Consider the following 24,952-nt stretch of genomic DNA (forward strand, 5'->3'; position numbering starts at 1 on the left):
ATACAGGTTTTTAGAGTTTAACAGTATGTAAATTGTCTTTAACAGTAAAGAACATTTATTTTATATTTATCTAATACTACATTATGAAAAGGGAAAAAAAAGGATTTCATGTGGGAATGGAGCAACAGAAGTCCCCCACCCCCCCCTAAAGATGAGGGGACACCAATGATAGTGACACATGAAGGGAGCTGAGGCAGACACTAATGACTGTGCTGCCTGATCTGTGGCTTCCTAGCACATACATTTTTGCTGGCTCTTAGATTCATAGACAATTTGTGAAGCCCTGGTGTACAATATAAATATTTCCTAGAATTATCCAAGTTAAATCAAAATTTTATAGATACAGTATGTTACTTTTTATACCTTTGAAGGAGTTCTTCTCTTGGTAAGACCTTAAAATCTGCTTCACTGAGGCGAACCTGAATAGTTAAAAGTACAGTATTAGGTTTATTACAAAAAATTGTGATTAAAAAAAAAAAATTTAAAACGATTCATAACAACACATTTAAAGATTTTTTTCACTAACCTTTTTCGGAAGAGGTTCTTCGTTGGTCATCGTGACCTATAAAACAAGAGACATTTTAAAATTTACTTAACCTTGTGTTATTTTAACAGATGATATCAGTAGTACACAAGTACAGAAGTACACAACAAGACCCACAATTACAGGTGTGTAGCCCTCAAATTATATTATCAATGTTTTCAAGTTTGTTTAAATAACTAGAAACTACATTTTTCAGAGACACAGCAAAGGGGGCAGAATTTTAAAGGAACAGTATGAAACTAATAGAAGTGGAAGAAACATAAGAAATTTCAGGATATCTCTAGGAAGGGGAAAGAATTACACCAAATTTTTTATATATATATATATATATATATATATATATATATATATATATATATATATATATATTTTATTTAAAATGTGAAAAACTTGAAAAATAAATACAATAAAAATTTGAACAAAAGGTCACTAGGAATCTCATTTTTTCATCAGACCCTGGTCCCTAGTCTGATCTATCCCAACAGCAAATATATGTAGCTGCAGGCCAGCAATTCATTGAGCAGCAGTATGAAACATTCGGCTCGGGTGCATCCTGGCCCAGGCGGTGTAACGCTGCAGCTCAGAAAGAAAGAATATTTAGCCTGGGGAGTGTTGGAGAAGAGCACAGGTTTATTTTTTTTTTTTATATAATATGCTGGACATAGTTCTAACCCACCTGCCAGCGGATAACCCCATAAATTGTGTATGGGCACATACGTTTCACTATGGTCACAAAATGAACAGACTCCCTGTGGCCTTGCACCCTATACTGGGCATATGGCATACTCCAATGCAGGTCCTGTGACAAGTGATGAGGGCGTTTGAGAAAGGAGCAAGTTGACATGCTCCAAATGGAACACCCTTCAGCCACCAGCAAAATGGCAAGGAGAGAGCAGCCCCATAAGATAATGTCCATATTCTATAGCAAATTACTTCACCAGTTTGAGCATTAAAGATTTCAAAACTAATGACAGTATTGATTTGGTATAATACACATTTGCAATTGCAGCAAAGGCTAGCAACATCTGCCACAACATCAATGCCAGTGCCGACAGATCTATGGAGAAAGAAACCACCCACACCGTTGAGTAAACAAGCAGCACAATTCCAACAATGAGGTTGCAACTGTGAGGAATAAAAATACATGGTTGTAGATGCAGTGCACTAGATGGAAGAGAACTCGGAATGCCGCTCTAGTTCTATGGCAAAAATCTTAAAAGGCCTAGGCGATAAACATTTATAGCCTAAGAGGATATGATAGACGTAGGTCCTACCTATGGGACCTGCCTGCACATAAATGGAATAAAACAGCCCATGAAGAAAAGGGCAAATTTTTGTGTTTGAAGCCCGAGTCTATTAGGGGAGGCTGCAGCATTTCTTCTAAAATAGAAGACCCAATAAATGCCCACAAACTTTTCTTTTACATGCGGTACATTCCGTAGTACAAGTTAATCAGAATCGGATTGTAATTAATTGAAGTCTATGATCATGCAAGGTACACGAAAAGGTATTTAGATCCTCACAGTAGAAATCCTAGGCATCGGCTCAGATTCCAGTGTGTTCAGCTTCCCAGTAACTTAGCAGTAATAATCCAGTGATGTTACACAGGTATAATGAACGTGCCCATAATTATAATATTATAAATAATATCAAGGGGTGTCTTTGCTGCCCCCTTCTATCTAATCACGCATCTCCATTCCAGCTCAGTCCCCAGTCCCTGTATGCTGCCGGACAGCTTATTTGTCCACACATGGCAGCCTATGGAGGAGCATATGATGACACCTGTCACTATGCTCCTCAATAGCAGTACACAGGGCCAATGGAGGAGTGCAGGCAGTGACATGTAGTTACATTATACAGGAACAGGACAGAGTTGGAGTGTAGCGCTTTAGAAGAGAAAAAAACAAACATGTTAAAATGTGTCCAAGGCCTTTAAAGGGGTGTTCCAGGATTTTTTTTTATTTGACTATACTACATGGGCTGTGAAGTTATTGTCGTTCATAATATATTGGTCTCACAATTCTTATGTGATTTTTACACTAATATAAATTTTTAACAGCATACAAAATTACTCCGGTCTCAGGATTTCCCAGGTTGCAGTGCATCGAGACCTGACATCACTAGTGAGTTGTGTAAAGGGAGCCTGTCCTGCTTTAAAGGGTACCTCTCATCAAATAAACTTTTGATATATTTTAGATTAATGAATGTTGAATAACTTTTCAATAGCATGTTAATGAAAAATATGCTTCTTTCTATTGTATTTTTCCTGATCAGTCCTGTCAGCAAGCATTTCTGACTCATGCTGGAGTCCTAAACACTCAGAGCTGCCAGCCTGCTTTGTTCACAGCCAAACAGGCTGTGAACAAAGCAGGCTGGCAGCTCTGAGCGTTCTCCTTTGTGAACAAAGCAGACTGGCAGCTCGTAGTGTTTAGGACTCCAGCATGAGTCTGAAATGCTTGCTGCCAGGACTGGTAGGGAGACCCCTAGTGGTCATTTCTTCAAAGTGGAAAATTAAATAGAAAGAAGCATATTTTTTAATAACATGCAATTGTAAAGTTATTCTGCATACATTAATCTATAATATATCAAAAGTTTTTTTGATGAGAGGTACCCTTTAATGGGTGGAGCGATAATTTTTCAACAGCTGTAGGTACCATGATTAGAAAACACTGATATTTTGGGCTGCAATGGGTGGGGTGGCTGATGTGTGGGAGGGAGGAATTTAACTTCACACTTACAAGCATGGAACTATGGGATGTAGGCATGTCCCGATACCGATACTGGTATCTGGGCAGATACTAGCCATTTGCATGGTATCGGGGACTCGTTTAATGTCCCCGATACCTGCTGCCCTGTTCTCCCGTCCGTATCATGTCGTCCTATGGAGGAGCATGTGACACCACGTCACTCCGCCTCCTCCCCTGCGCCCAGCGTAACGCTACGGGTGAAGCAGAGTGACGTATATGTAACATGCTCCTCCATAGGACGACATGATACGGACCGGAGAACAGGGTGGTGGAGCGGCAGCAACCGACAGAGGACAGCCACAGGTGAGCTGCCTACAAGGAGGGGGCTGCTACTAATGTCTAAATGGGGGGGGGGGGGGGGGCTGCTGCTGTTTAAATTGGGGCCCTCTATCTAAAGGGGGCTGTGGTCTACAGGGGGGCTGCTACTTATGTCTACAAGGGGGTGGGCCTGCAGTCTGCAGGGGGGCTGCTACTAATGACTGCCGGGGGGCTGCTGCTAATGTCTGCAAGGGGATATTAACTACTTGAATTTATATGTAGATAGTGCAGGTGACCCTGTTTCTGCCGCTGCTCACCATGTGAACATCAGTCTCACCACCAGTGCAAATTCCCTGTTCCGCCCATTGGAGAAGAGAGAAATCTTGTAGGTTCCTTCCATTCAACACAACAAGGAACCTACATATCAGCACAGTAAACCGCGCCAGAAACCGTGTCACCATGCTGTCAGATTCCCTTTAAAATATAAGTACTCGTACTTGGTATCGGCGAGTACTAGAATTTAAGTATCGGTACTCGTACTCGGTCAAAAAAAAAAAAATGGTATTGGGACATCCCTAATGGGATGTGTAGTTTAAGAGCCCAAACTTCAATAGGAAATACCCTGATAGCCTGGCAGGTATGTACTAAAATCGCCCCTTTAAATTTATCTATAAGAGCAAGACAATTTTTTTTGTTTTATTCTGTTACAGCCCCTATCTAGGTAAGGAATCCAGGGGGAAACAAAATAAAAATTGGTACATTTCTTGTGTGCAATATGCTATAATGCTCTACCATGGGAAAACCTTGTTTATCTAAGAAGATGCAGTCCTTTGAGAGATGTATGCCAGCTGTATTACTGAATTAAAAAGGTACTGACACCTCTACATTTACTTTTCCAAGAACATGCTATGGAGTGAAACACGTCAGGGGGGCTGTGTGTGTCTCAGTTTTAATATTCTGGGTTGCCCAAGTAACTGCTGATGGTTTGCAGCCATCGGCATACAAGATTTTTCAATTTATATTTTTTTTAACAGTGTTAGTGCAGTTACCATGAATGGACTTCAAGTACTTCCACAGTGACATTAAAGGGGTACTCCGCTGCCCTGCTTCCGGAGCTCCTCTCCCCAGCATCCAGAAGTTGATTGTTCCGAACACTGTGTGCGGGCTTCAGTCTTCAGAGCCGCCCCTCGTGACATCACACCCGCCCCCTCAGGGAAGGGGGCATGAAGGCCGTCGTGCCCCCTTGTGAATTCACCGGCGACTTGCGCAATTCCGGGTTATACGGGTCTATGGTGACCCAGAAGATAAGAGGGATCGGGGTTGCCCAAGACACCCACGATACCCCTGAAGAGATAGGAGTGAGGTGGCAAGGGTGCCCCCCCCTCATATTGGTCGTATAGAAGCGACGACCAATAGCAGATCGGTGGCGGGTTAACTTTCTGTTTCCCCGTTCTGCTCACCCACAATAGGCAGGGCAGAACGGGTAAACCGTCAGGGACCGGCGCCGGAGGTCCACTTAACCATTGGCGGCAGCGGAGGAGACGATCAACGGTGGAGATCGGTGGCAGCAGGAGACGGCGATGCGGCTCCCTGGATCCTACGGAAGCCGGTGAGTTGCCTAGCAACTATACAGTGATCTCCAAACTGTGGCCTCCAGATCTTTCAAAACTACAACTCCCAGCATGCCCACACAGCTTTTTGCTGTCTGGGCATGCTGGGTTTTGTAGTTTTGCAACATCTGGAGGGCCACAGTTTGGAGATCACTGTGAAGTGGTCTCCAAACTGTAGCTCTACAGATGTTGCAAAACTGCAAATCCCAGCATGCACGAACAGCTGTCTCGTCATGCTGGGAGTTGTAGCTGCGTACCTCCAGCTGTTGCATAACTACATCTCCCAGCATACCCTTCGGTGATCAGTACATGCTGGGAGTTGTAGTTTTGCAACAGCTGGAGGCACACAGGTTGGAAATAGTGAGTTAGGTAACAGAACCTAACTGAAGGTTTTACAACCAGTGTGCCTCCAGCATTGGATTGGACTATTTAAATAGGATATTCCAAAATCTGCCAAAAAAACACCACAAACTTACCCAAAATACCAGGAATAACTGGACTTGCCAAAACACTATAGACAAGGGGAAAATGCAGCAGACACACTGACACCATGCCCAGAGAAGAGAGGTTTATTGCAGCACATGTTCCCCTTAAATAGTCCAATCCCTAAAACACCTGCAGTAAAACAGATATGAAAAATTAAGATCACATGCGGCGCGAACATCTGCCAGAGAGCCCTTAGCAAACCTTCGGGAGCTGTCCAGCGCTCAGGGACTCCCCTCTGGCAAGGTTAGTGTTAACAATCCCCCAGCGCGTCAGGCCCGAGGCTGACATCACAATGGCACATGCGCCGATTCGCCGCAAGCAGCCCAATCAGCATTCGGCAGAATATTCATTAGCGCGGGAGGTGGGCACGAACGGAGCGAGGGGCAGGCCGACCTCCCATACAACACCCTGCAGGGTGACGTATCGATGGCAAGATGGCGGCGGGGGAAAAAAAAAAGGGGTCGAGACAAGCCAGCAAACTAAGGAATTAACCAGCTTCCGGGTCTGTTAAATGGGCACTGTCACCAACTTTATTTTTTGATATGTTGTAGTACTTATGTACTACAACATCTCTCTAATATACTTTTATTATTTTTTTTTTCATTAAAAAGGTTTAATTTACATTTAAAAACCGGCTACTGAAAAAGGACTGATTTTGGAGTGGCAATCAGTCCTTTTTCAGTTAGGCTGCACCAGCTCCCTGCCTGTCAATCAGACAGACGGGAGCGAGCGCAATGGCTCCCCGGCCACTGGCTGGGAGGCCACTCCTCCCGCACATCGCCGCCGGACTCTGTAGTAACTGCAAGTGTAATGAGGGAACGGGCTAGTGCCGTAGCGGGGGGGGGGGGGGGGGGGGGGGGGGGGTCGGGGGAGAACGGGCTAGCAAAAAAAAAAAAAAAATAGGATGGTGGGAGCTACCCTTTAAAGGTAAAAAATAAAATAAAATAAAAAACACATAGTAGCGTTAGCAACAGGAAAAAGATTTTATGACATATAGCCACAGTACTAACTAACTGGCCAAAGAAGGTTAAAGCAGTGGAGAACCCCTTTAATGCTTGAAGTGACAGTAGTCAGATGTGCAAAAAATGGACGGGTCCTACACTGAAAATTGGCTGGGTCCTTAAGGGGTTAAACAGATTTGTAAATTACTTCTATTAAAAAAATCTTAATCCTTCCAGTACTTATTAGCTGCTGAATACTACAGAGGAAATAGTTTTCTTTTTGGAACACAGCTGTCTGCTGACACCTCTGTCCATTTTAAGAACTGTACAGAGTAAGAGAAAATCCCCAAGTACTGGAAGGATTAAGATTTTTTAATAGAAGTAATTTACAAATCTGATAAAAAGGAAAATTGAGGCTCAGGATCTTGAATACTGGGTAGACATTTATTAATTGTTTAAAATATGTAATGTGCTCCGTGACACACAGGGCCCTTGTGGGTCAGCGGAGACACAAAATACAATTTAATAAATTAAAAAATTACATAGATGGCATAGAATACATTATAATATTAAAATATAAATATATAATAAAATACAGTCAATGTAAAAGCCACATGTCTGGATATTCCAGCCTGTAATAATAAAATTAAATAGTGGTGCACGTGTCTTTTGAATAGAAACGAATATGTAAAGTGCAGAATTGTACTGTTCAATGCGCTGTTTGTAGAATGAGTGGTATCCGTTGGCAGAAGGAATCGACCGATAGATTTTTTAGGGCCGATAACGATACTCTGTGGAGGTTAGGGCACATAACTTATACCGATATTCCAGAATAAGTTATCGGCTATTTATCCCCCCCCCCCCCCCGGCGATGCCGCTGCAGATCATTGATTTAAAGGGGGAGCTTTTAGGGTGCCAGTGATCGCCACCCGCTTCTCTCCCCCTGCCTGTCCTGGGGTCCTCCTGAGTCCTATCACCGAGGTGCGGCATTATCGGATTATCGTCAAGGTAATTGCCGATCCCGATAACGTCCAACATTTTTAATATCGGACGATAATATCAGCCAAACCGATAATCAGTCAATCCCTAGTTGGCAATAATGTAACAATTATTGCATGGTAACAATGTAGCAATGTCTGGTATCCACCAGTGTTTAGCAATGTTAAGTATACTTTCAGTACTGAAGAGCTGAAGGATAGATCGCCGCTTAGAGACTCGGCCATCTCATATGGATAGCGGTTCTGCAGACAGAAATTCTGCTTGCTAAAATGCACAAGCCTAGTGAATGGGTTTTCCGTTCAAATTCACACTTCGGAATTTTGGAAGTGGAATTTGTCAACGGAAAATCCGCTTTAAAATATCCGCCTGAAGAGTGGTGGTGCTCTTTCTTCAGGCAGATATACTCGCAGAACACATTGCAGTCTATTGGGGACTGCAATGTCCACGCAGTCCTAGCACCGACTGATTCAATCGGCACTGGACGCACTCGGAATCTCCAGGAGGAAATTTTCCGTCTGTAGATTTCGCAGTGTGAACCGGTTCTTCGGACAGCTCCTGCCTGTTTGCAGTGGCAGTTGGGAAAGCCAAAAGCAGCCAAAGTAGGGAAGTTATACAATTTTCTTAACTTTAATGGGAGTTGTACAAATGGCATAGCCCTGAGGGCTACTCTGTGTGTCCAGGAGTTACGCAAAATATGTGCAGCCAATCCCTGGATATTGTTAATGTTGCTAATATGCAAATGATTCCTTGTGCCTCCTTGGTCCTTCAGCAATGTTCTTCTTGTCCACTCCAGCCATATATTTCTTAACCCTTCATCAATATTCATATCCTCTTCACTTCAGGTCAGCGGGGAAGTGATAGTATATGGCAGGCAAAGGCAACTTTTGGCACTGCAGATGTTTTGGACTACATCTGCCATGAATTTCTTACAGCCAAAATTCTGACAAAGCATCATGGCAGATGTAGCCAAAGCATCAGCAGTGGCGAAAGTTGCCTATGCCTGGTCTATAGACATGTGACTACACCCGGAAGTCAGGTGCTTAGACTCTCTTTGCGGCTGATATGAAAATGAAGAGAATATGAATATTAATGAAGAAAGCGGGAGTATATGGTTGGAGAGGATAGCAAGAACATTACTAAAGGACCAAAATTCAATAGCACACAAAAAATTATTTGATTATTAACTACAACCATTTCTCAGGAATGGCTGCACAATTTGGAACAAAGTACACACCTTTTTAACCAGGGTCCCCTACACAAAAAAAAAAAAAACACGGAATGCCTTGTAGTTTAAAGGGTCTCTGAAGGAAGACAAAACCAGCACCACACCTGTCTTCAGGTTGTGTGTGATATTAAAACTTTGCTCTATACACTTAACCCCTTAAGGACCAAGGACGTACCGGTACGTCATTGGTCCTGCTCTCCTGATAACGCGGAGTTACACAGTAACCCCGCATCATATCACGGCGGGCCCGGCGTCATAGTGAAGCCGGGACCCGCCTCTAATAGCGCGCAGCGCTGATCGCTGCGCCGCGCGCTATTAACCCTTTAGCCGCGCGCTCAGAGCTGAGCTGCACGGCTAAAAGTGAAAGTTGCCGGCTAGCTCAGTCGGGCTGTTCGGGATAGCCGCGGCTAATCGCGGCATCCCGAACAGCTTACAGGACAGCAGGAGGGCCCCTACCTGCCTCCTCGCTGTCAGATCGCCGAATGACTGCTCAGTGCCTGAGATCCAGGCATGAGCAGTCATGCGGCAGAATCGTCGATCACTGGTTTCCTATGAGAAACCAGTGATCAATGATAAAGATCAGTGTGTGCAGTGTTATAGGTCCCTATGGGAGCTATAACACTGCAAAAAAAAAGTGAATAAAGATCATTTAACTCCTCCCCTATTTAAAGTTTGAATCGCCCCCCTTTTCCAATAAAAAAAAAATGTAAATAAAAATAAAAAAACATATATGGTATCACCGCGTGCGGAAATGTCCGAATTATAAAAATAGATCATTAATTAAACCGCTCGGTCAATGGCGTGTGCGCAAAAAAATTCCAAAGTCCAAAATAGTCCATTTTTGGTAACTTTATATAATTTAAAAATGAATAAAAAGCGATCAATAAGTCCTATCAATGCAAAAATGGTTCCGTTAAAAACTTCGGATCACGGCGCAAAAAATTAGCCCTCATACCGCCCCATACACGGAAAAATAAAAAAGTTATAGGGGTCAGAAGATGACAATTTTAAACGTATTAATTTTCCTGCATGTAGTTATGATTTTTTCCAGAAGTACGACAAAATCAAACCTATATAAGTAGGGTATCATTTTAATCGTATGGACCTACAGGATAAAGAGGATGTGTCATTTTTACTGAAAAATGTACTGTGTAGAAACGGAAGCCCCCAAAAGTTACAAAACTGCATTTTTTTTCAATTTTGTCGCACAATGATTTTTTTCCGTTTCACCGTAGATTTTTGGCCAAAATGACTGATGTCATTACAAAGTAGAATTGGTGGCGCAAAAAATAAGCCATCATATGGATTTTTAGGTGCAAAATTGAAAGTTATGATTTTTTAAAGGCAAGGAGCAAAAAACGAAAATGCAAAAACAGAAAAAAAAAAACGGTCCTTAAGGGGTTAAAGGAACAGAGTTGCAATACCACACACAACCTGAGGACAGGTGTGATGCTGTTTCTGAAGAAATTAGGGTGCATTCAAGACGCAATATGGTTACTATATGGTTCCTGTATACGGTTTTGTATTTTAAAGCCGTATACAACCATATAGCAAACTGTATACATTGACCTCCCATACAAAAACGTACACAACTAGATGTATACAGTTGTATACGTTTTTATACTTGCATGGTTTTGTGCGTTTTTTTTGCCGTGCACAAAACTGCAGTCAACCACGGTTTTGTGTCCGGTTTTTCTGTTTACAAAGGGTTGTGTCTTTCCTAAAAACTGTATACAGTTTTTAAAACATTGTAAATAGAGATGAGCGAATTTCCAGTAATTCGATTTTGTCATAAACTTTTCGGCTCGGCAATTGCTGACTTTATCCTGCATAAATTAGTTCAGCTTTCAGGTGCTCCGGTGGGCTGGAAAAGGTGGATATAGTCCTAGGAAAGAGAGTCTCCAGCCCACCGGAGCACCTGAAAGCTGAATTCATTTATGCAGGATAAAGTCAGCAAACGCTGAGCCGAGAAGTTTGTGACGAATTGAATTACTGGAAGCTTGCTCATCTCCAATTGTAATTAATGGAAACCTTATTGAGCACCCGATTTTTTTTTTGTTTTGTCAGTTTTTGAAGGGATGAGTTTTCCCAAAACAAAAACTGATTTAAAACCGTATGGCAAAATAGTGGTATGAATGTAGTCTTAGTTCTCTATTTCTAAATCCTGAATATTCCCTTTAGGTTGCATTAAGGCTGGTGCTTCCACGGTATATAACGGCATAACAGTATATTTGTTAACTTTTGGTACTTCCACGGTATATAACGGCATTTCCCCCCCCCCAATTAATTATCAGCCCCGTGGGTAAATACTCACACGTCGCCCACAAGTGCTGCCCTCCTCGTCCTGTTTGTTGTGGGCCGCCGCCGCTGACACTATACTGTGCGGTATCCCTATGCCCGGGCTGCAAAAGGTAAACAAAATAAACGCACACATGTTCCTACGTCGGCCTTACGCTCCACAGCGATGTTCCGCCTCGGTCGGTGATCGGCTGAGCCCACTGTCATGTAAGGAGCTCTGGCCGGCTTCTTACATGACAGTGGGCTCAGCCCATCACCGGCCGAGGCAAAACATTGCTGTGGCCTGTGAAAGGCTGATGGCTGTCCGACGTTCTCGTCTCCAAGAAGCAGGTGAGGCCGGTACCGGATCAACGGGAGGAGAGTTAAAGTTTATTTTGTTAATTTTTTGCAGCCGTTGGCTGTCCGGGCATGCTGAGAGTTGTAGTTTTGCAACATCTGGAGGTCAGCAGGTTGAAGACCACCGGTATAGAGTGTCAGCGCCGGCGGCAACCACAAACAGGAGGAAGAGGAGGGCAGCGCTTGCGGGTGACATGTGAGTATTTACCCCGATGGGGACAGCGCTGGGCTGATAATTATAATTAATCTGGAGGCGGGGGGGACGGGGGGAGACAGCACAACGCTGGGCTGATAATTCATTCATTCCAGAGGGGGAGGGGCCAAGTCGGTATTGCGGTATGGGCTAAAATTCATATCGTGCAGCACAAAAATTTTGGTATGAATCGGTATACCGCCCAGCCCTAGGCTGCATACACACACCGGATCTGCTGCAGATTGGAAGTGGTATAATCCGGATTGACCGCTTTGTAAAAACTGCAATAGCATATAGTGTGGAGGTCTTTAATATAATTATCTAAAAAAAAGGAATTAATCACTAACTATGACATGACTTTAGTTCTGTATATACTATGGAAGAAGGAGGAGCTGACATTGGCCAGGTCAGTGCTGGTAACACATCATGTAATGTACTGAATTGGCTTAATGTAGAAATGGTACAAGGTAAGTTAAGTGATATAAATGTAAGCAAATCTCCAGGACCGGATGGATTGCACCCAAGAGTTCTTAGAGAGGCAAGTTCAGTAATATCTGTACCCCTGCTCATGATATTTAGAGATTCTCTGGTGTCTGGTATTGTGCCAAGGGACTGGCGCAAGGCGAATGTGGTACCAATCTTCAAGAAGGGTCTAGGTCTTCGCCAGGCAATTATAGACCGGTAAGTTTAATGTGCATTGTGGGTAAATTGTTTGAAGGACTTATACGGGACTACATACATGAATACATATGGGATAATTGTATTATAAGTGATAACCAGCATGGGTTTACTAAGGATAGAAGTTGACACAGTATTATGAATAAATATAAATCTTTATTATAATCAGATAAGATAAAACATGATAAAAAATCAGCAGCAGTTAGAAAGAAAACGACTCCGAACACAGATATTAGATAATGTCCAATAGGCACATGGAATGGCACATAAGTATAGGCATACAATACTCAATGAAAAGTGGACTTAAAAGCAAGCCACAATATATATATATATATATATATATACACATATACACACCTAGAGATGCCTCAGTAAACCCAGTACACTAATGTAAACAAAAAGGACATATAAAGAAGTATAGCTAGTATAGTGTCATTTGCCCAGTGCTATCGGCAGTATGAATACAGGGAGACAAGGATGTTGACCATACATATCTGAGGGGAAACAAACCACCTCGGTAAAAGTTGGAGCATCGGTTGTCCCTGAAAATTTTTTTTTTTTTTTTTTAAACATATAAGACTGTCCATGCACCTAGCCAACTGACACACAGCTATACTTACGAAGGTCAGGAGCCTACCCCTACGTCGTTTCGCTCACTCGCTTCCTCAGGGAGTGTCATATGGAGGGTAAACGGAAGTTTATATACATGATATCGACCAATCAAACAAGTTCTATATGAATTAAATACCTGGTACAGCTGTGCGCGCTGTAAGCGTGGCATGTAATGGTCTGCGCCATCTTGTTTTCAACCGGTTTCAGGGACAACCGATGCTCCAACTTTTACCGAGGTGGTTTGTTTCCCCTCAGATATGTATGGTCAACATCCTTGTCTCCCTGTATTCATACTGCCGATAGCACTGGGCAAATGACACTATACTAGCTATACTTCTTTATATGTCCTTTTTGTTTACATTAGTGTACTGGGTTTACTGAGGCATCTCTAGGTGTGTGTGTGTATATATATATATATATATATATATATATATATATATATATATATATTGTGGCTTGCTTTTAAGTCCACTTTTCATTGAGTATTGTATGCCTATACTTATGTGCCATTCCATGTGCCTATTGGACATTATCTAATATCTGTGTTCGGAGTCGTTTTCTTTCTAACTGCTGCTGATTTTTTTATCATGTTTTATCTTATCTGATTATAGTAAAGATTTATATTTATTCATAATACTGTGTCAGTTTGGTGCATCTCTATAGGTTCTCTAGTATTTTTTGGGCACCGAACAGTGGTCTATACCTTGTTTGTTTTTGGCCTCAATTTATTGGTTTATAAGGATAGAAGTTGTCAAACCAATCTAATTTGCTTTTATGAAGAGGTGAGTAGAAGCCTTGACAGAGGAATGGCTGTGGATATAGTGTTTCTGGATTTTGCCAAAGCGTTTGATACTGTCCCTCATAGACGTCTGACAGGTAAGTTAAGGTCTTGGGGCTTGGAAACTTTAGTTTGTAACTGGATTGAACACTGGCTCATGGATCGTACCCAGAGAGTGGTGGTCAATGATTTGTACTCCGATTGGTCCCCGGTGATTAGTGGTGTACCCCAAGGTTCAGTACTGGGCCCGCTGTTTAATTTATTTATCAATTATATAGAGGATGGTATTAGCAGCTCTGTTTCTATCTTTGCAGATGATACCAAGCTTTGTAGCACGGTACAGTCTATAGAGGATTTGTATAGGCAGGGATGTGGAAATTCTATAGCCCGACGCCCAGGACAAGTAGTTTTGGGGGCCGGGAAGGTGAATTGTTTATAGATTTAGCCCTGTATCAGGCTAGCAGGGACAGACAGACTTCTCCCTTATTTTCCTTTAATGCCGGTGTGAGGCGCAGGAGCCGATCATGGAAGTCTACACCTCACACCAGCTCTGAGTATATGGAGGGGGCAGCGGCCTCCAGCTGACTGCAGAGCCCCCTTATCTCCCCTCCCGGAGGATGGACGCAGTGCAGAAGACACAGCAGGGTGAGAGAAAGGATGTTGACAGCTCCTTGCACAGCTCCATCCCCCGCACACAGCTCTATCCCTCCCCTGTCTCCACAGGACCTAATCCACCACGGGGAGGTTGCTTGTTTGCACGGGGAAAACACAGAGCAAGGGGGAGGGGAGAGAGGACGGAAATCTCACCTCACACCGGCCGGGACTACAGCTCTGATGTCCACTCATGGCAGCTCAGGTGAGGAGACCAAGAATACAGGCGGCAGGAAGGGTGGTTGTATATGTATGGTGTGAGTGTATGTGTGTATGTAATGTATGATGGGGGGGGGGCAGCGGCAGGTGTATGTATGATGTGTGCATATGTATGGTGTATATCAGTGTTTCCCAACCAGGGTGCCTCCAGCTGTTGCAAAACTACAACTCCCAGCATGCCCTGGGCATGCTGGGAGTTGTAGTTTTGCAACAGCTGGAGGCACCCTGGTTGGGAAACACTGGTGGATATGTATGGTGTGAGTGTATGTGTATGATGTCTATGTGTGATGTGTATGTAATGTATGATGTGTGTATAATGTCTAAGTGTGATGTGTATGTATGTGATGTATGATGTGGGTGGGCAGCGATGGGTGTATGTATGATGTGTGCATATGTATGGTGTGAGTGTATGTGTGTATGTAATGTATGATGTGGGGGGGCAGTGGCGGGAGTGTGTGTGTGTATGTATATGGGGGCAGTGGCTGGTGCATGTAGGATATGTGTATGCATGAATGTTTTGTATAGGAGCAGACGGGCATTAGGGCAGTTGTGCCATCTAATTTTATTTATTTTTAGTGGCACCCGCACTAAATTGCACCCCCAGAATCCTGCCCCCTTCATACTCACCCGCCATCCAAGAGCCCCACGGATGCACACAAACACGCCCGAACCAAAACTACAACTCCCAGCATGTTGGACCATAACCTAAACTGTAGAACTATAAAGTGCAACATGCTGGGAGTTTTGGTTCGGGTCAGCTGCAGAGCTATAGGCTGCATCAGGGCATGCTGGGTGTTGTAGTTACTAACTGTAATTCCCAGTATTCCTTTACACATCCTATGGCTCTGCAGCTGACACAAACCAAAACTACAACTCCCAGCATGTTACACAATAACCTTAACTGTACTACTATACAGTGCAACATGCTGCAACACCCACACAACCATAGACTGTATCAGGGCATGCTGGGAGTTGTAGTTATCTAGTAACAAAATGCAACTTCCAGCATTTTCTGACACAAAATGCAGCACATAAACTGGAGAAGCAGACCCCCCCCCCCCAGTAACACATAAGTCCCTATTGAGACTGAAAAAAAGTGATTAAAATATTTTAAAAAGTGCGTATATATGTGAATAAGCCCCTTTCCTAATAAAAGTTTCCAATTTTCTTTAAATAAAAATAATGTACAAAAATAAACATAAGTGGTATTGCTGCATGTGGAAATGTCCAGACTATTAAAATATGATGTTAATTAAACCGTACGGTGAACGGTGTAAATGTAAATAATAGTCCAGAATTGCTCATTTTTGGTCACTTCATATGAGAAATTTTTTATAAGGTGATCAAAAAGTTACATCTAGACTTATCTGGGCTTCCCTCGGGTGTAAGAGGATCTACAGCTCTCCCGCCTCTAATATCCTGTCATGCTGCGATCACCTATTAACCCATTAGATCACTGCTGTCAGCAGTGTCTAAAGGGATCTTATATCCATCCCTGGTGGTCTAGTGGGGGGGGGATCAGACTATTTTGGTGGAAATTATTTTATCTGCCAGGACAAGTGGATTTTCTTGAGGGACAAGTAGATTGTGTTCCGCTTTAGTCCCTTGGACAAGTAGTTTTTTTTTAATTTCCACACCCCTGATAGTCTATTCAAGTCATCTTGTAACCTAAGTGTCTGGGCATCCACTTGGCAAATGAGGTTCAATGTGGATAAATGTAAAGTTATGCATCTGGGTACTAATAACCTGCATGCATCGTATGTCTTAGGGGGGATTACACTGGCAGAGTCACTGGTAGAGAAGGATCTGGGTGTACTTGTAGATCACAGACTACAGAATAGCATGCAATGTCAGGCTGCTGCTTCCAAAGCCGGCAGGATATTGTCATGTATCAAAAGAGGCATGGACTCAAGGGACAGGGACATAATACTCCCCCTTTATAAAGCATTGGTACGGCCTCACCTGGAATATGCTGTTCAGTTTTGGTCGCCTGTACATAAAAGGGACACTGTGGAGCTGGAAAGGGTGCAGAGACGCGCGACTAAACTAATATGGGGCATGGAACATCTTAGGGAGCGATTAAAGGAGTTACAATTGTTTAGTCTTGAGAAGAGACGTTTAAGGGGGATATGATAAACGTATATAAGTATATTAATGGCCCATACAAAAAATTGGGAGAAAAACTGTTCCAGGTTAAACCCCCCCAAAGGACGAGGGGGCACTCCCTCCGTTTGGAGAAGAAAAGGTTTAGTCTAAAGGGGCGACACGCCTTCTTTACCGTGAGGACTGTGAATTTATGGAACGGTCTACCTCAGGAACTGGTCACAGCAGGAACAATTAATGGTTTTAAAACAGGGTCATTCCTGGAACAACATAAAATTAATGCTTATGCAGAATTATAAAACTACATCCCTTTCCCTTATCCCCTTCCCTTCAATTCCCTGGTTGAACTTGATGGACGTATGTCTTTTTTCAACCATACTAACTATGTAACTATGACTAAGGAACAATGGAGCGTAATTTATAATGCTGAGCAACACATTAAAGAGTACCCATCAGATCCAACGAAAAAAAAATTTCTTCAATATATATCACTCAGTACCTAATCCTGACCATGTACATCTAATTTGTGTCTAGCACCTTTATTTATTTTTTTTATTACACTTTTAATTTAGCTCACTAGTCTGAAGTCCTCCCAAAGGAAGGAGGCGTGGCCTCACTGCAGGTCTCCGCCCCCTCAGTATGCAACCATTGTCACGCCCCCTTTCCATAGACTTTCGTTCAGGGGGCGGGTGTGACGTCACAAGAGGGCGGCCTCGAACACGGAAACTCGCACACAGCGTTCGGAGTAATTAACTTCCAGACGCTGCAAGCGGAGTTCAGAAAGGCAGGGCAGCGGACAACCCCTTTAAGAGGTTAAAAATCCAAAAATGTATCATAGTAAAAATGAATTCCAAATGGGGTGGCTAAAAGCATAGCAGAAATGCCACTGCGTTTCGAGCCATATGGTTCTTAGTCATGGCACGTCTAAGAACCATATGGTTCGAAACGCGTCTGCGTTTCTGCTACGCTTTTAACCACCCCATTGGGAATGCATTTTTACTATGATTAATACATTTTTGGACCTATAGTCAAGTCTACTATAGTCAGCGTGGCTGAACTAGAGTCTGTCAAAGTCCCTACAAGTACCAGCAAGCTGCGAGGTCCTTCTGTGTTACTGGCCACTTCTCTGGGTTCCTGGCCTAGCTGTAAAGACTATTTCCATCTGTCTACCCCAGTAAAGCTACAGTTAACCCTAACCTGGTCTTGGACTATTATTGCCCTGCCTAACCTTGGGATAGCGGTGCTACCGTTTGGGTGGTTACCGGGAAAACCACGCCCTGCTGTTACGAACATTTAGGGATTAACATCTGCCCCTGGGCTACAACATCTGCCCCATACACCTCACCTTTATACCTAGAGACAACACACTGACAGCAATGGGATTCTGCTGCAACAGAATATGTAGCTAGAAATACGCTCTGAAATTTCTCAGTCAAAGCCTAACCAAAATCTATAAACCACAACCCTTAACGAAAATGTGGACATCACTCACTGGGTAAGACCAAAAAAAGAATGCAGGGAAAATGAACATGTTAGGGTAGGTTTATACTACATGAGTGCTCCCGTTAGTTGTAACCTTTAAAATCCTGCCATAAATGAGAGCAGTGGACCCCATTGATTTCTATGGCCGAACTGAGTTGCTAAGTAACTGTTCTGGACCTATTTCAAAAGCGCTTTTTGAGTCCACTTAAAATGGCACATTGGTCCTGATAGGCGACTCAATTCGGCCATAGAAATCAATGTGGTTGGCTGCTCCCATTAACAGTATATGGAGCCCTAGTATTAGATGGTGATCAGGGGTGGCGGAGGTGGGGGCTGAAGCCCTCTGAAAACTCTTTATATTTGACTACAACAGAAGGGAAATTTTGCAACTTTAAAGGGGTACTCCCGTGGAAAATTATTATTATTTTTTTGATCAACTGATGCCAAAAAGTTAAAACAGATTTGTAAATTACTTCGGTTAAAAAATCTCAATCCTTCCAGTACTTTAGGGGCTGTATACTACAGAGGAAATGTTTTTCTTTTTGGATTTCTCTTAGGTCACGACCACAGTGCTCTCTGCTGACCTCTGCTGTCCATTTTAGGAACTGTCTAGAGCAAGAGAAAATCCCCATAGAAAACATATGCTGCTCTGGACAGTTCCTAAAATGGACAGCAGAGAGCACTGTGGTCATGACAGAAGAGAAAAGAAATCCAAAAAGAAAAGCATTTCCTCTTTAGTATACAGTCGTTAAAAGGTACTGGAAGGATTGAGATTTTTTTAACCTGTTAAAGGGGTAGTCCAGTGGTGAAAAACTTATCCCCTATCCTAAGGATAGGGGATAAGTTTGAGATCGCGGGGGGTCCGACCGCTGGGGCCCCCTGCGATCTCTCTGTACGGGGCCCCGGCTCTCCGCCGAGATAGCGGGTGTCGACCCCCGCACGAGGCGGCGGCCGACACGCCCCCTCAATACATCTCTATGGCAGAGCCGGAGATTGCCGAAGGCAGCGCTTCGGCTCTGCCATAGAGTTGTATTGAGGGGGCGTGTCGGCCGCCGCCTCGTGCGGAGGTCGACACGCCCCCTTCCAGCGGGCTGTCGGGGCTCCGTACAGGAGATCGCGGGGGGCCCCAGGGGTCGGACCCCCCGCGATCTGCAACTTATCCCCTATCCTTAGGATAGGGGATAAGTTGCTCACCACTGAATCACCACTGGACTACTCCTTTAAGGACCAAGGACATATCGGTACATCCGGAGTCCTTTCCCTTTCTATAACGCGGGGCCATGGCATCATAGCAGGTCAGGCCCGGCCGGGACCCGTGGCTAATAGCATGCAGCACTCATCGTGGTGCCACGTGCTATTAACCCTTTAGACGCGGCATTCAAAGTTGCGGTTAGCTCAGGGGACTGTTCGGGATGTTCACTGCGAAATCCCGGCATCCGGAACAGCTTTGGGACACTAGGAGGGTCTCCTACCTTGCCTCCTGGTGTCCGATCGCCGAATGACTGCTCAGTGCCCGAGATCCAGGCATGAGCAGTCAAGCGGCAGAATCATTGATCACTGGTTTCCTATGAGAAACCAGTGATCAATGTAATAGATCAGTGTGTGCAGTGTTATAGTCTCCTATGGGAGCTATAACACTGCAAAAAAAGTGGGGGAAAAAAAGTGAAGATCATTTAACCCCTTCTCTAATAAAAGTAAGAATCACCCCCCTTTTCCCATAAAAAGAAGTGTAAATAAAAACAAACAAATGTGGTATCACCACATGCAGAAATGTCCGAATTATAAAAATATATCGTTAATTAAACCAAACAGTGGCTTATGCGCAAAAATGCGATCAATAAGTCCTATCAATACAAAAATGGTACCGCTAAAAACTTCAGATCAGGATGCAAAAAATGAGCCCTCATACTGCCCCATACGCAAGAAAAATAAAAAAGTTATAGGGGATCAGGAGATGACAATTTTAAACATATAAATTTTCCTGTATGTAGTTATGATTTTTTTTCAGAAGTGCGACAAAATCAAACCTATAAAAATAGGGTATCATTTTAATCATATGGACCTACAGAAGAGAAGGTGTCATTTTTACCGAAAAATTTACTGCATAGAAACAGAAGCCCCCAAAAGTTACAAAATGGCGTTTTTTTTTTTCCAATTATGTCTCACAATGATTTTTTTTTTCTCCATTTCACCATAGATTTTTAGGTAAAATGACTGATGTCATTACAAAGTAGAATTGGTGGCGCAAAAAATAAGCCATCATATGGAATTTTAGGTGCAAAATTGAAAGAATTATGATTTTTTTTAAAGGTAAGAAGGAAAATACGAAAGTGCAAAAACTGGAAAAAAAACCCTGGTCCTAAAGGGGTTAATAGAAGTCATTCACAAATCTGTTTAAAGGAGTAGTCCAGTGGTGATTCAGTGGTGAGCAACTTATCCCCTATCCTAAGGATAGGGGATAAGTTGCAGATCGCGGGGGGTCCGACCGCTGGGGCCCCCTGCGATCTCCTGTACGGAGCCCCAACAGCCCGCGGGAAGGGGGAGTGTCGACCTCCGCACGAAGCGGCGGCTGACACGCCCCCTCAATACAACTCTATGGCAGAGCCGAAGCGCTGCCTTCGGCAATCTCCGGCTCTGCCATAGAGATGTATTGAGGGGGAGTGTCGACCACCGCTTCGTGCGGGGGTCGACACCCGCTATCTCGGCGGAGAGCCGGGGCCCCCGTACAGAGAGATCGCAGGGGGCCCCAGCGGCCCCTTAGGATAGGGGATAAGTTTTTCACCACTGGACTACCCCTTTAACTTTCTGCCATCAGTTGATTTAAAAAAAATAAAAAATGTCAATCTATAGGCGGGTATATCCCAGCAGTGAGCTCCATAGGCCTGTGACAAGAGATGGATGACATGTGTAAACCTCATAAGGCAGTGTTTCTCAACCAGGGTGTCTCCAGCTGTTGCAAAACTACAACTCCCAGCATACCCGGACAGCCTCTGGCTGTCCGGGTATGCTGGAAGTTGTAGTTTTGCAACAGCTGGAGGCACCCTGGTTGGGACACAGTTATAAAGGGATATCTTCTCCAGACTTCTTAGCATTATCCCGTCATGTAATTGCAGTCTATAGGGTGTCCCTATATTTAATATACTGGAAATAAGACACTAGGTTTACAATCTACTGCACTTCGCAGCCTATGATAGGAAGTAACAAGCAGATCGCTGCTGTAGAGCTATAAATACGTCTTCACAAAATGATGGTATACTGCGTATAGGAGGAGACCCCCCTCCCCGGTACAGGGATTCCCGCCTCAGCCCCTCACCACAGCCCACACATCTCCTCACTCAGCAGGCGCCATGCTCACTATCTCCAGCCTGAGGTCAGGACGTTGAAGGCCGCGGAACCTTCCGCTCCGCCATCTTTAACCCATAGACCAGACAAACAACACGCTCCTGGCCGGGCGGCGGAGCGGCCCCTCACACAGCGCGGCCTCCCCTCACATGTGCGCGGGATTAGGGGCAACTAGTGACGGGTCTGTGTCTCTTACCTACAGCGGGAGCTGCGCAGCCCGAGTTTCCCCTGCTGCCTTCCCCGCCCGCTTCGGAACGAAAAGCTGTACGCTGTGCTGTGCGGTTCGTTCTCCCGAGTGCGCCGGGTTTCTGGCGGTATATGGCCGCGGTCCGGTCTGGGCCCTCACACGCTCCGTTTCCCGCTCTCGACTGTTTCCCCTTTTTCTCTCCGCGCTCCTGTTTCTCTGCAGCGCATCCGACACAAAATGGCGGCGGAGGAGGAAATGATCGTCCTGCCAGCCTCCATGTTACACACGGACACACCCCCCGGCCCTTATCGTCGTTCCGACCGGAACGTTAACCAAGGGCTAAAGTTCTCGGTTGAAAGTATCCGCGACGTTATTCTACTGTCGTGTGGGGAGAATTGTCGCTGTGTGAAGTTTATTGGCGAAAGTGGCGAGCAAGCGGGCGGTGTCCGCCAAGGTCACTCACCGTGCTGACTTTCCCGTCATAACATTCCATACAATACAGGACGAGAGTCCCCTCAGTTATATTGTTACCGACTACACTGGTTCTTGTGGCGTGAGGAGATGGAGCGGGAAAAGCGTCCTAGCCCCTGCTAAAATATCTAGACCCCCAGACCATAATGAAGATGCCCAGAAGATAAGGGGATACCACAGAATACCTATAGATCAGCAACTCCGGAAAGCTTCCGACTGGGTGCACTGTGTTTTGTGGTTACATTTCGCTCTGTTGTATATACAGCAAAAAGAAGTATACATTTTTTTTTTTTAGTTTTTTTTTTAGTCAATTGAATCATATTTGGCTGTATGGCATACAGCAGAATCCATGAATGTAAAGGTCTTTATCCTTTATAGTATACTACATAAATGTGAAGCATAAGCAGGGTGTGCACCGATCCCTACCAGCTGATAAGTTCACCATACATTTCTGAAGAAAAATTTGCCAAGGCCACAGACTGATACCCAACAAGTATAGGGCTTTGTACTGTTTATGAGACTGGGACCCATGCTTAACCCCTTAAGGACCCAGCCAATTTTCACTGTAGGGCCCAGCCATTTTTTGCACATCTGACCACTGTCACTTTAAAGGGGTACTCCACACCCCTCGACATCTTATCCCCTATCCAAAGGATAGGGGATAAGATGTCAGATTGCCGATGTCCCGCTGCTGGGGACCCCCTGTATCTCGGCTGCAGCACCCACCTGTACGGCTTCCACCTCACACCGGCATTGCTTGTGGCTTCGGATCCCGACCACAATGGTGGAAGAGCGTGACATCATGACTCTGCCCCGTGTGATGTCACGCCCCACCCCCTCTATGCAAGTCTATGGGAGGGGGCGTGACATACCTCCCATAGACTTGCATTGAGGGGGCGGGGTGTGATGTCACAGGGCGGAGTCGTGATGTCACGCTCTTCCACCATTGTTGTCGGGATCCAAAACCACAAGCAATGCCGGTGTGAAGTGGAAGCTGTACAGGTGGGTGCTGCAGCCGAGATCCCGGGGGTCCCCAGCAGCGGGACCCCGGCAATCTGACATCTTATCCCCTATCCTTTGGATAGGGGATAAGATGTCGAGGAGTGCGGAGTACCCCTTTAAGCATTAATAACTCTGGGATGCTTTTAACCTTTCATTCTGATTCCGAGAGTTTTTTTGTGACATATTCTACTTTATGTTAGTGGTAACATTTTGTCCATACTTACATCATTTCTTGGTGAAAAATTCCAAAATATGATGAAAAAATTGGAAATTTTGAATTTTATTTTTTTTAACTTTGAAGCTCTCTGCTTATAAGGAAAATGAATATTCCAAATAAATTTTATATTGATACACATATACCGTATATACTCGAGTATAGGCCGAGTTTTTCAGCACGATTTTTCGTGCTGAAAACACCCCCCTCGGCTTATACTCGAGTGAACTCCCCCACCCGCAGTGGTCTTCAACCTGCGGACCTCCAGAGGTTTCAAAACTACAACTCCCAGCAAGCCCGGGCAGCCATCGGCTGTCCGGGCTTGCTGGGAGTTGTAGTTTTGAAACCTCCGGAGGTCCGCAGGTTGAAGACCACTGCGGCCTTCAACATCATCCAGCCCCCTCTCACCCCCTTTAGTTCTGAGTACTCACCTCCGCTCGGCGCTGGTCCGGTCCTGCAGGGCTGTCCGGTAAGGAGGTGGTCCGGTGAGGAGGTGGTCCGGGCTGCTATCTTCACCGGGGAGGCCTCTTCTAAGCGCTTCGGGCCCGGCCTCAGAATAGTCACGTTGCCTTGACAACGACGCAGATACGTCGCTGTCAAGGCAACGGCTCTATTCCGGGCCGGAAGCGCGGAGAAGAGGCGCCCCCGGTGAAGATAGCAGCCCGGACCACCTCCTCACCGGACCACCTCCTTACCGGACAGCCCTGCAGGACCGGACCAGCGCCGAGCGGAGGTGAGTACTCAGAACTAAAGGGGGTGAGAGGGGGCTGGATGATGTTGAAGGCCGCAGTGGTCTTCAACCTGCGGACCTCCGGAGGTTTCAAAACTACAACTCCCAGCAAGCCCGGACAGCCGATGGCTGCCCGGGCTTGCTGGGAGTTGTAGTTTTGAAACCTCTGGAGGTCCGCATGTTGAAGGCCGCAGTGGTCTTCAACCTGCGGACCTCCGGAGGTTTCAAAACTACAACTCCCAGCAAGCCCGGACAGCCGATGGCTGCCCGGGCTTGCTGGGAGTTGTAGTTTTGAAACCTCTGGAGGTCCGCATGTTGAAGGCCGCAGTGGTCTTCAACCTGCGGACCTCCGGAGGTTTCAAAACTACAACTCCCAGCAAGCCCGGACAGCCGATGGCTGCCCGGGCTTGCTGGGAGTTGTAGTTTTGAAACCTCTGGAGGTCCGCAGGTTGAAGACCACTGAGGGCGAATGATGAGAAGAGGATGATGAAGGGGGGGGGGTGTGGGGATGATGAAGGGGGGTGGGGATGATGAAGGGGGGGGGTGTGGGATGATTACAAGGGGATGATGAAGGGGGGATGTGTGGGATGATAAGGGGATGTGTGGGATGATGACAAGGGGATGATGAAGGGGGGATGTGTGGGATGATGACAAGGGGATGATGAAGGGGGGATGTGTGGGATAAGGGGATGTGTGGGATGATGACAAGGGGATGATGAAGGGGGGATGTGTGGGATGATGACAAGGGGATGATGAAGGGGGGATGTGTGGGATGATAAGGGGATGATGAGGATGTTAATGACGGGGGTCTGGATGATGACAGGGGGGGATGAGGTATTTCCCACC

At 45.0% G+C, this 24,952-nt stretch overlaps 1 protein-coding gene and 1 long non-coding RNA gene across 4 annotated transcripts in view; one reads left to right on the forward strand and one right to left on the reverse strand.

Moving 5' to 3' along the window:
* LOC130362556 (uncharacterized) overlaps nt 1-1,767 on the forward strand; it is a 68,638-nt gene extending 66,871 nt beyond the window's left edge. The window contains exons 2-3 of the long non-coding RNA XR_008891458.1: nt 616-669; nt 1,554-1,767. This is a non-coding gene — a long non-coding RNA (uncharacterized LOC130362556). The remainder of the gene's footprint in view (nt 1-615; nt 670-1,553) is intronic.
* WTAP (WT1 associated protein) overlaps nt 1-22,295 on the reverse strand; it is a 60,719-nt gene extending 38,424 nt beyond the window's left edge. The window contains exons 1-3 of one of the 3 annotated variants that reach the window (XM_056567233.1): nt 22,153-22,295; nt 527-562; nt 364-419 (exon numbers count right to left, since the gene is read on the reverse strand). In XM_056567233.1, the coding sequence (XP_056423208.1) occupies nt 364-419; nt 527-562; nt 22,153-22,182 (122 nt within the window). In that variant the 5' untranslated portion in view covers nt 22,183-22,295. Of the gene's footprint in view, nt 1-363; nt 420-526; nt 563-21,698; nt 22,084-22,152 lie in introns of those variants that run through there. The other 2 variants (XM_056567235.1, XM_056567234.1) reach the window with 2 other exon arrangements.
* Nucleotides 22,296-24,952: the final 2,657 nt, after the last annotated feature.

This window comes from Hyla sarda, chromosome 3, assembly GCF_029499605.1.
Source record: "Hyla sarda isolate aHylSar1 chromosome 3, aHylSar1.hap1, whole genome shotgun sequence".
Taxonomy (NCBI): domain Eukaryota; kingdom Metazoa; phylum Chordata; class Amphibia; order Anura; family Hylidae; genus Hyla; species Hyla sarda.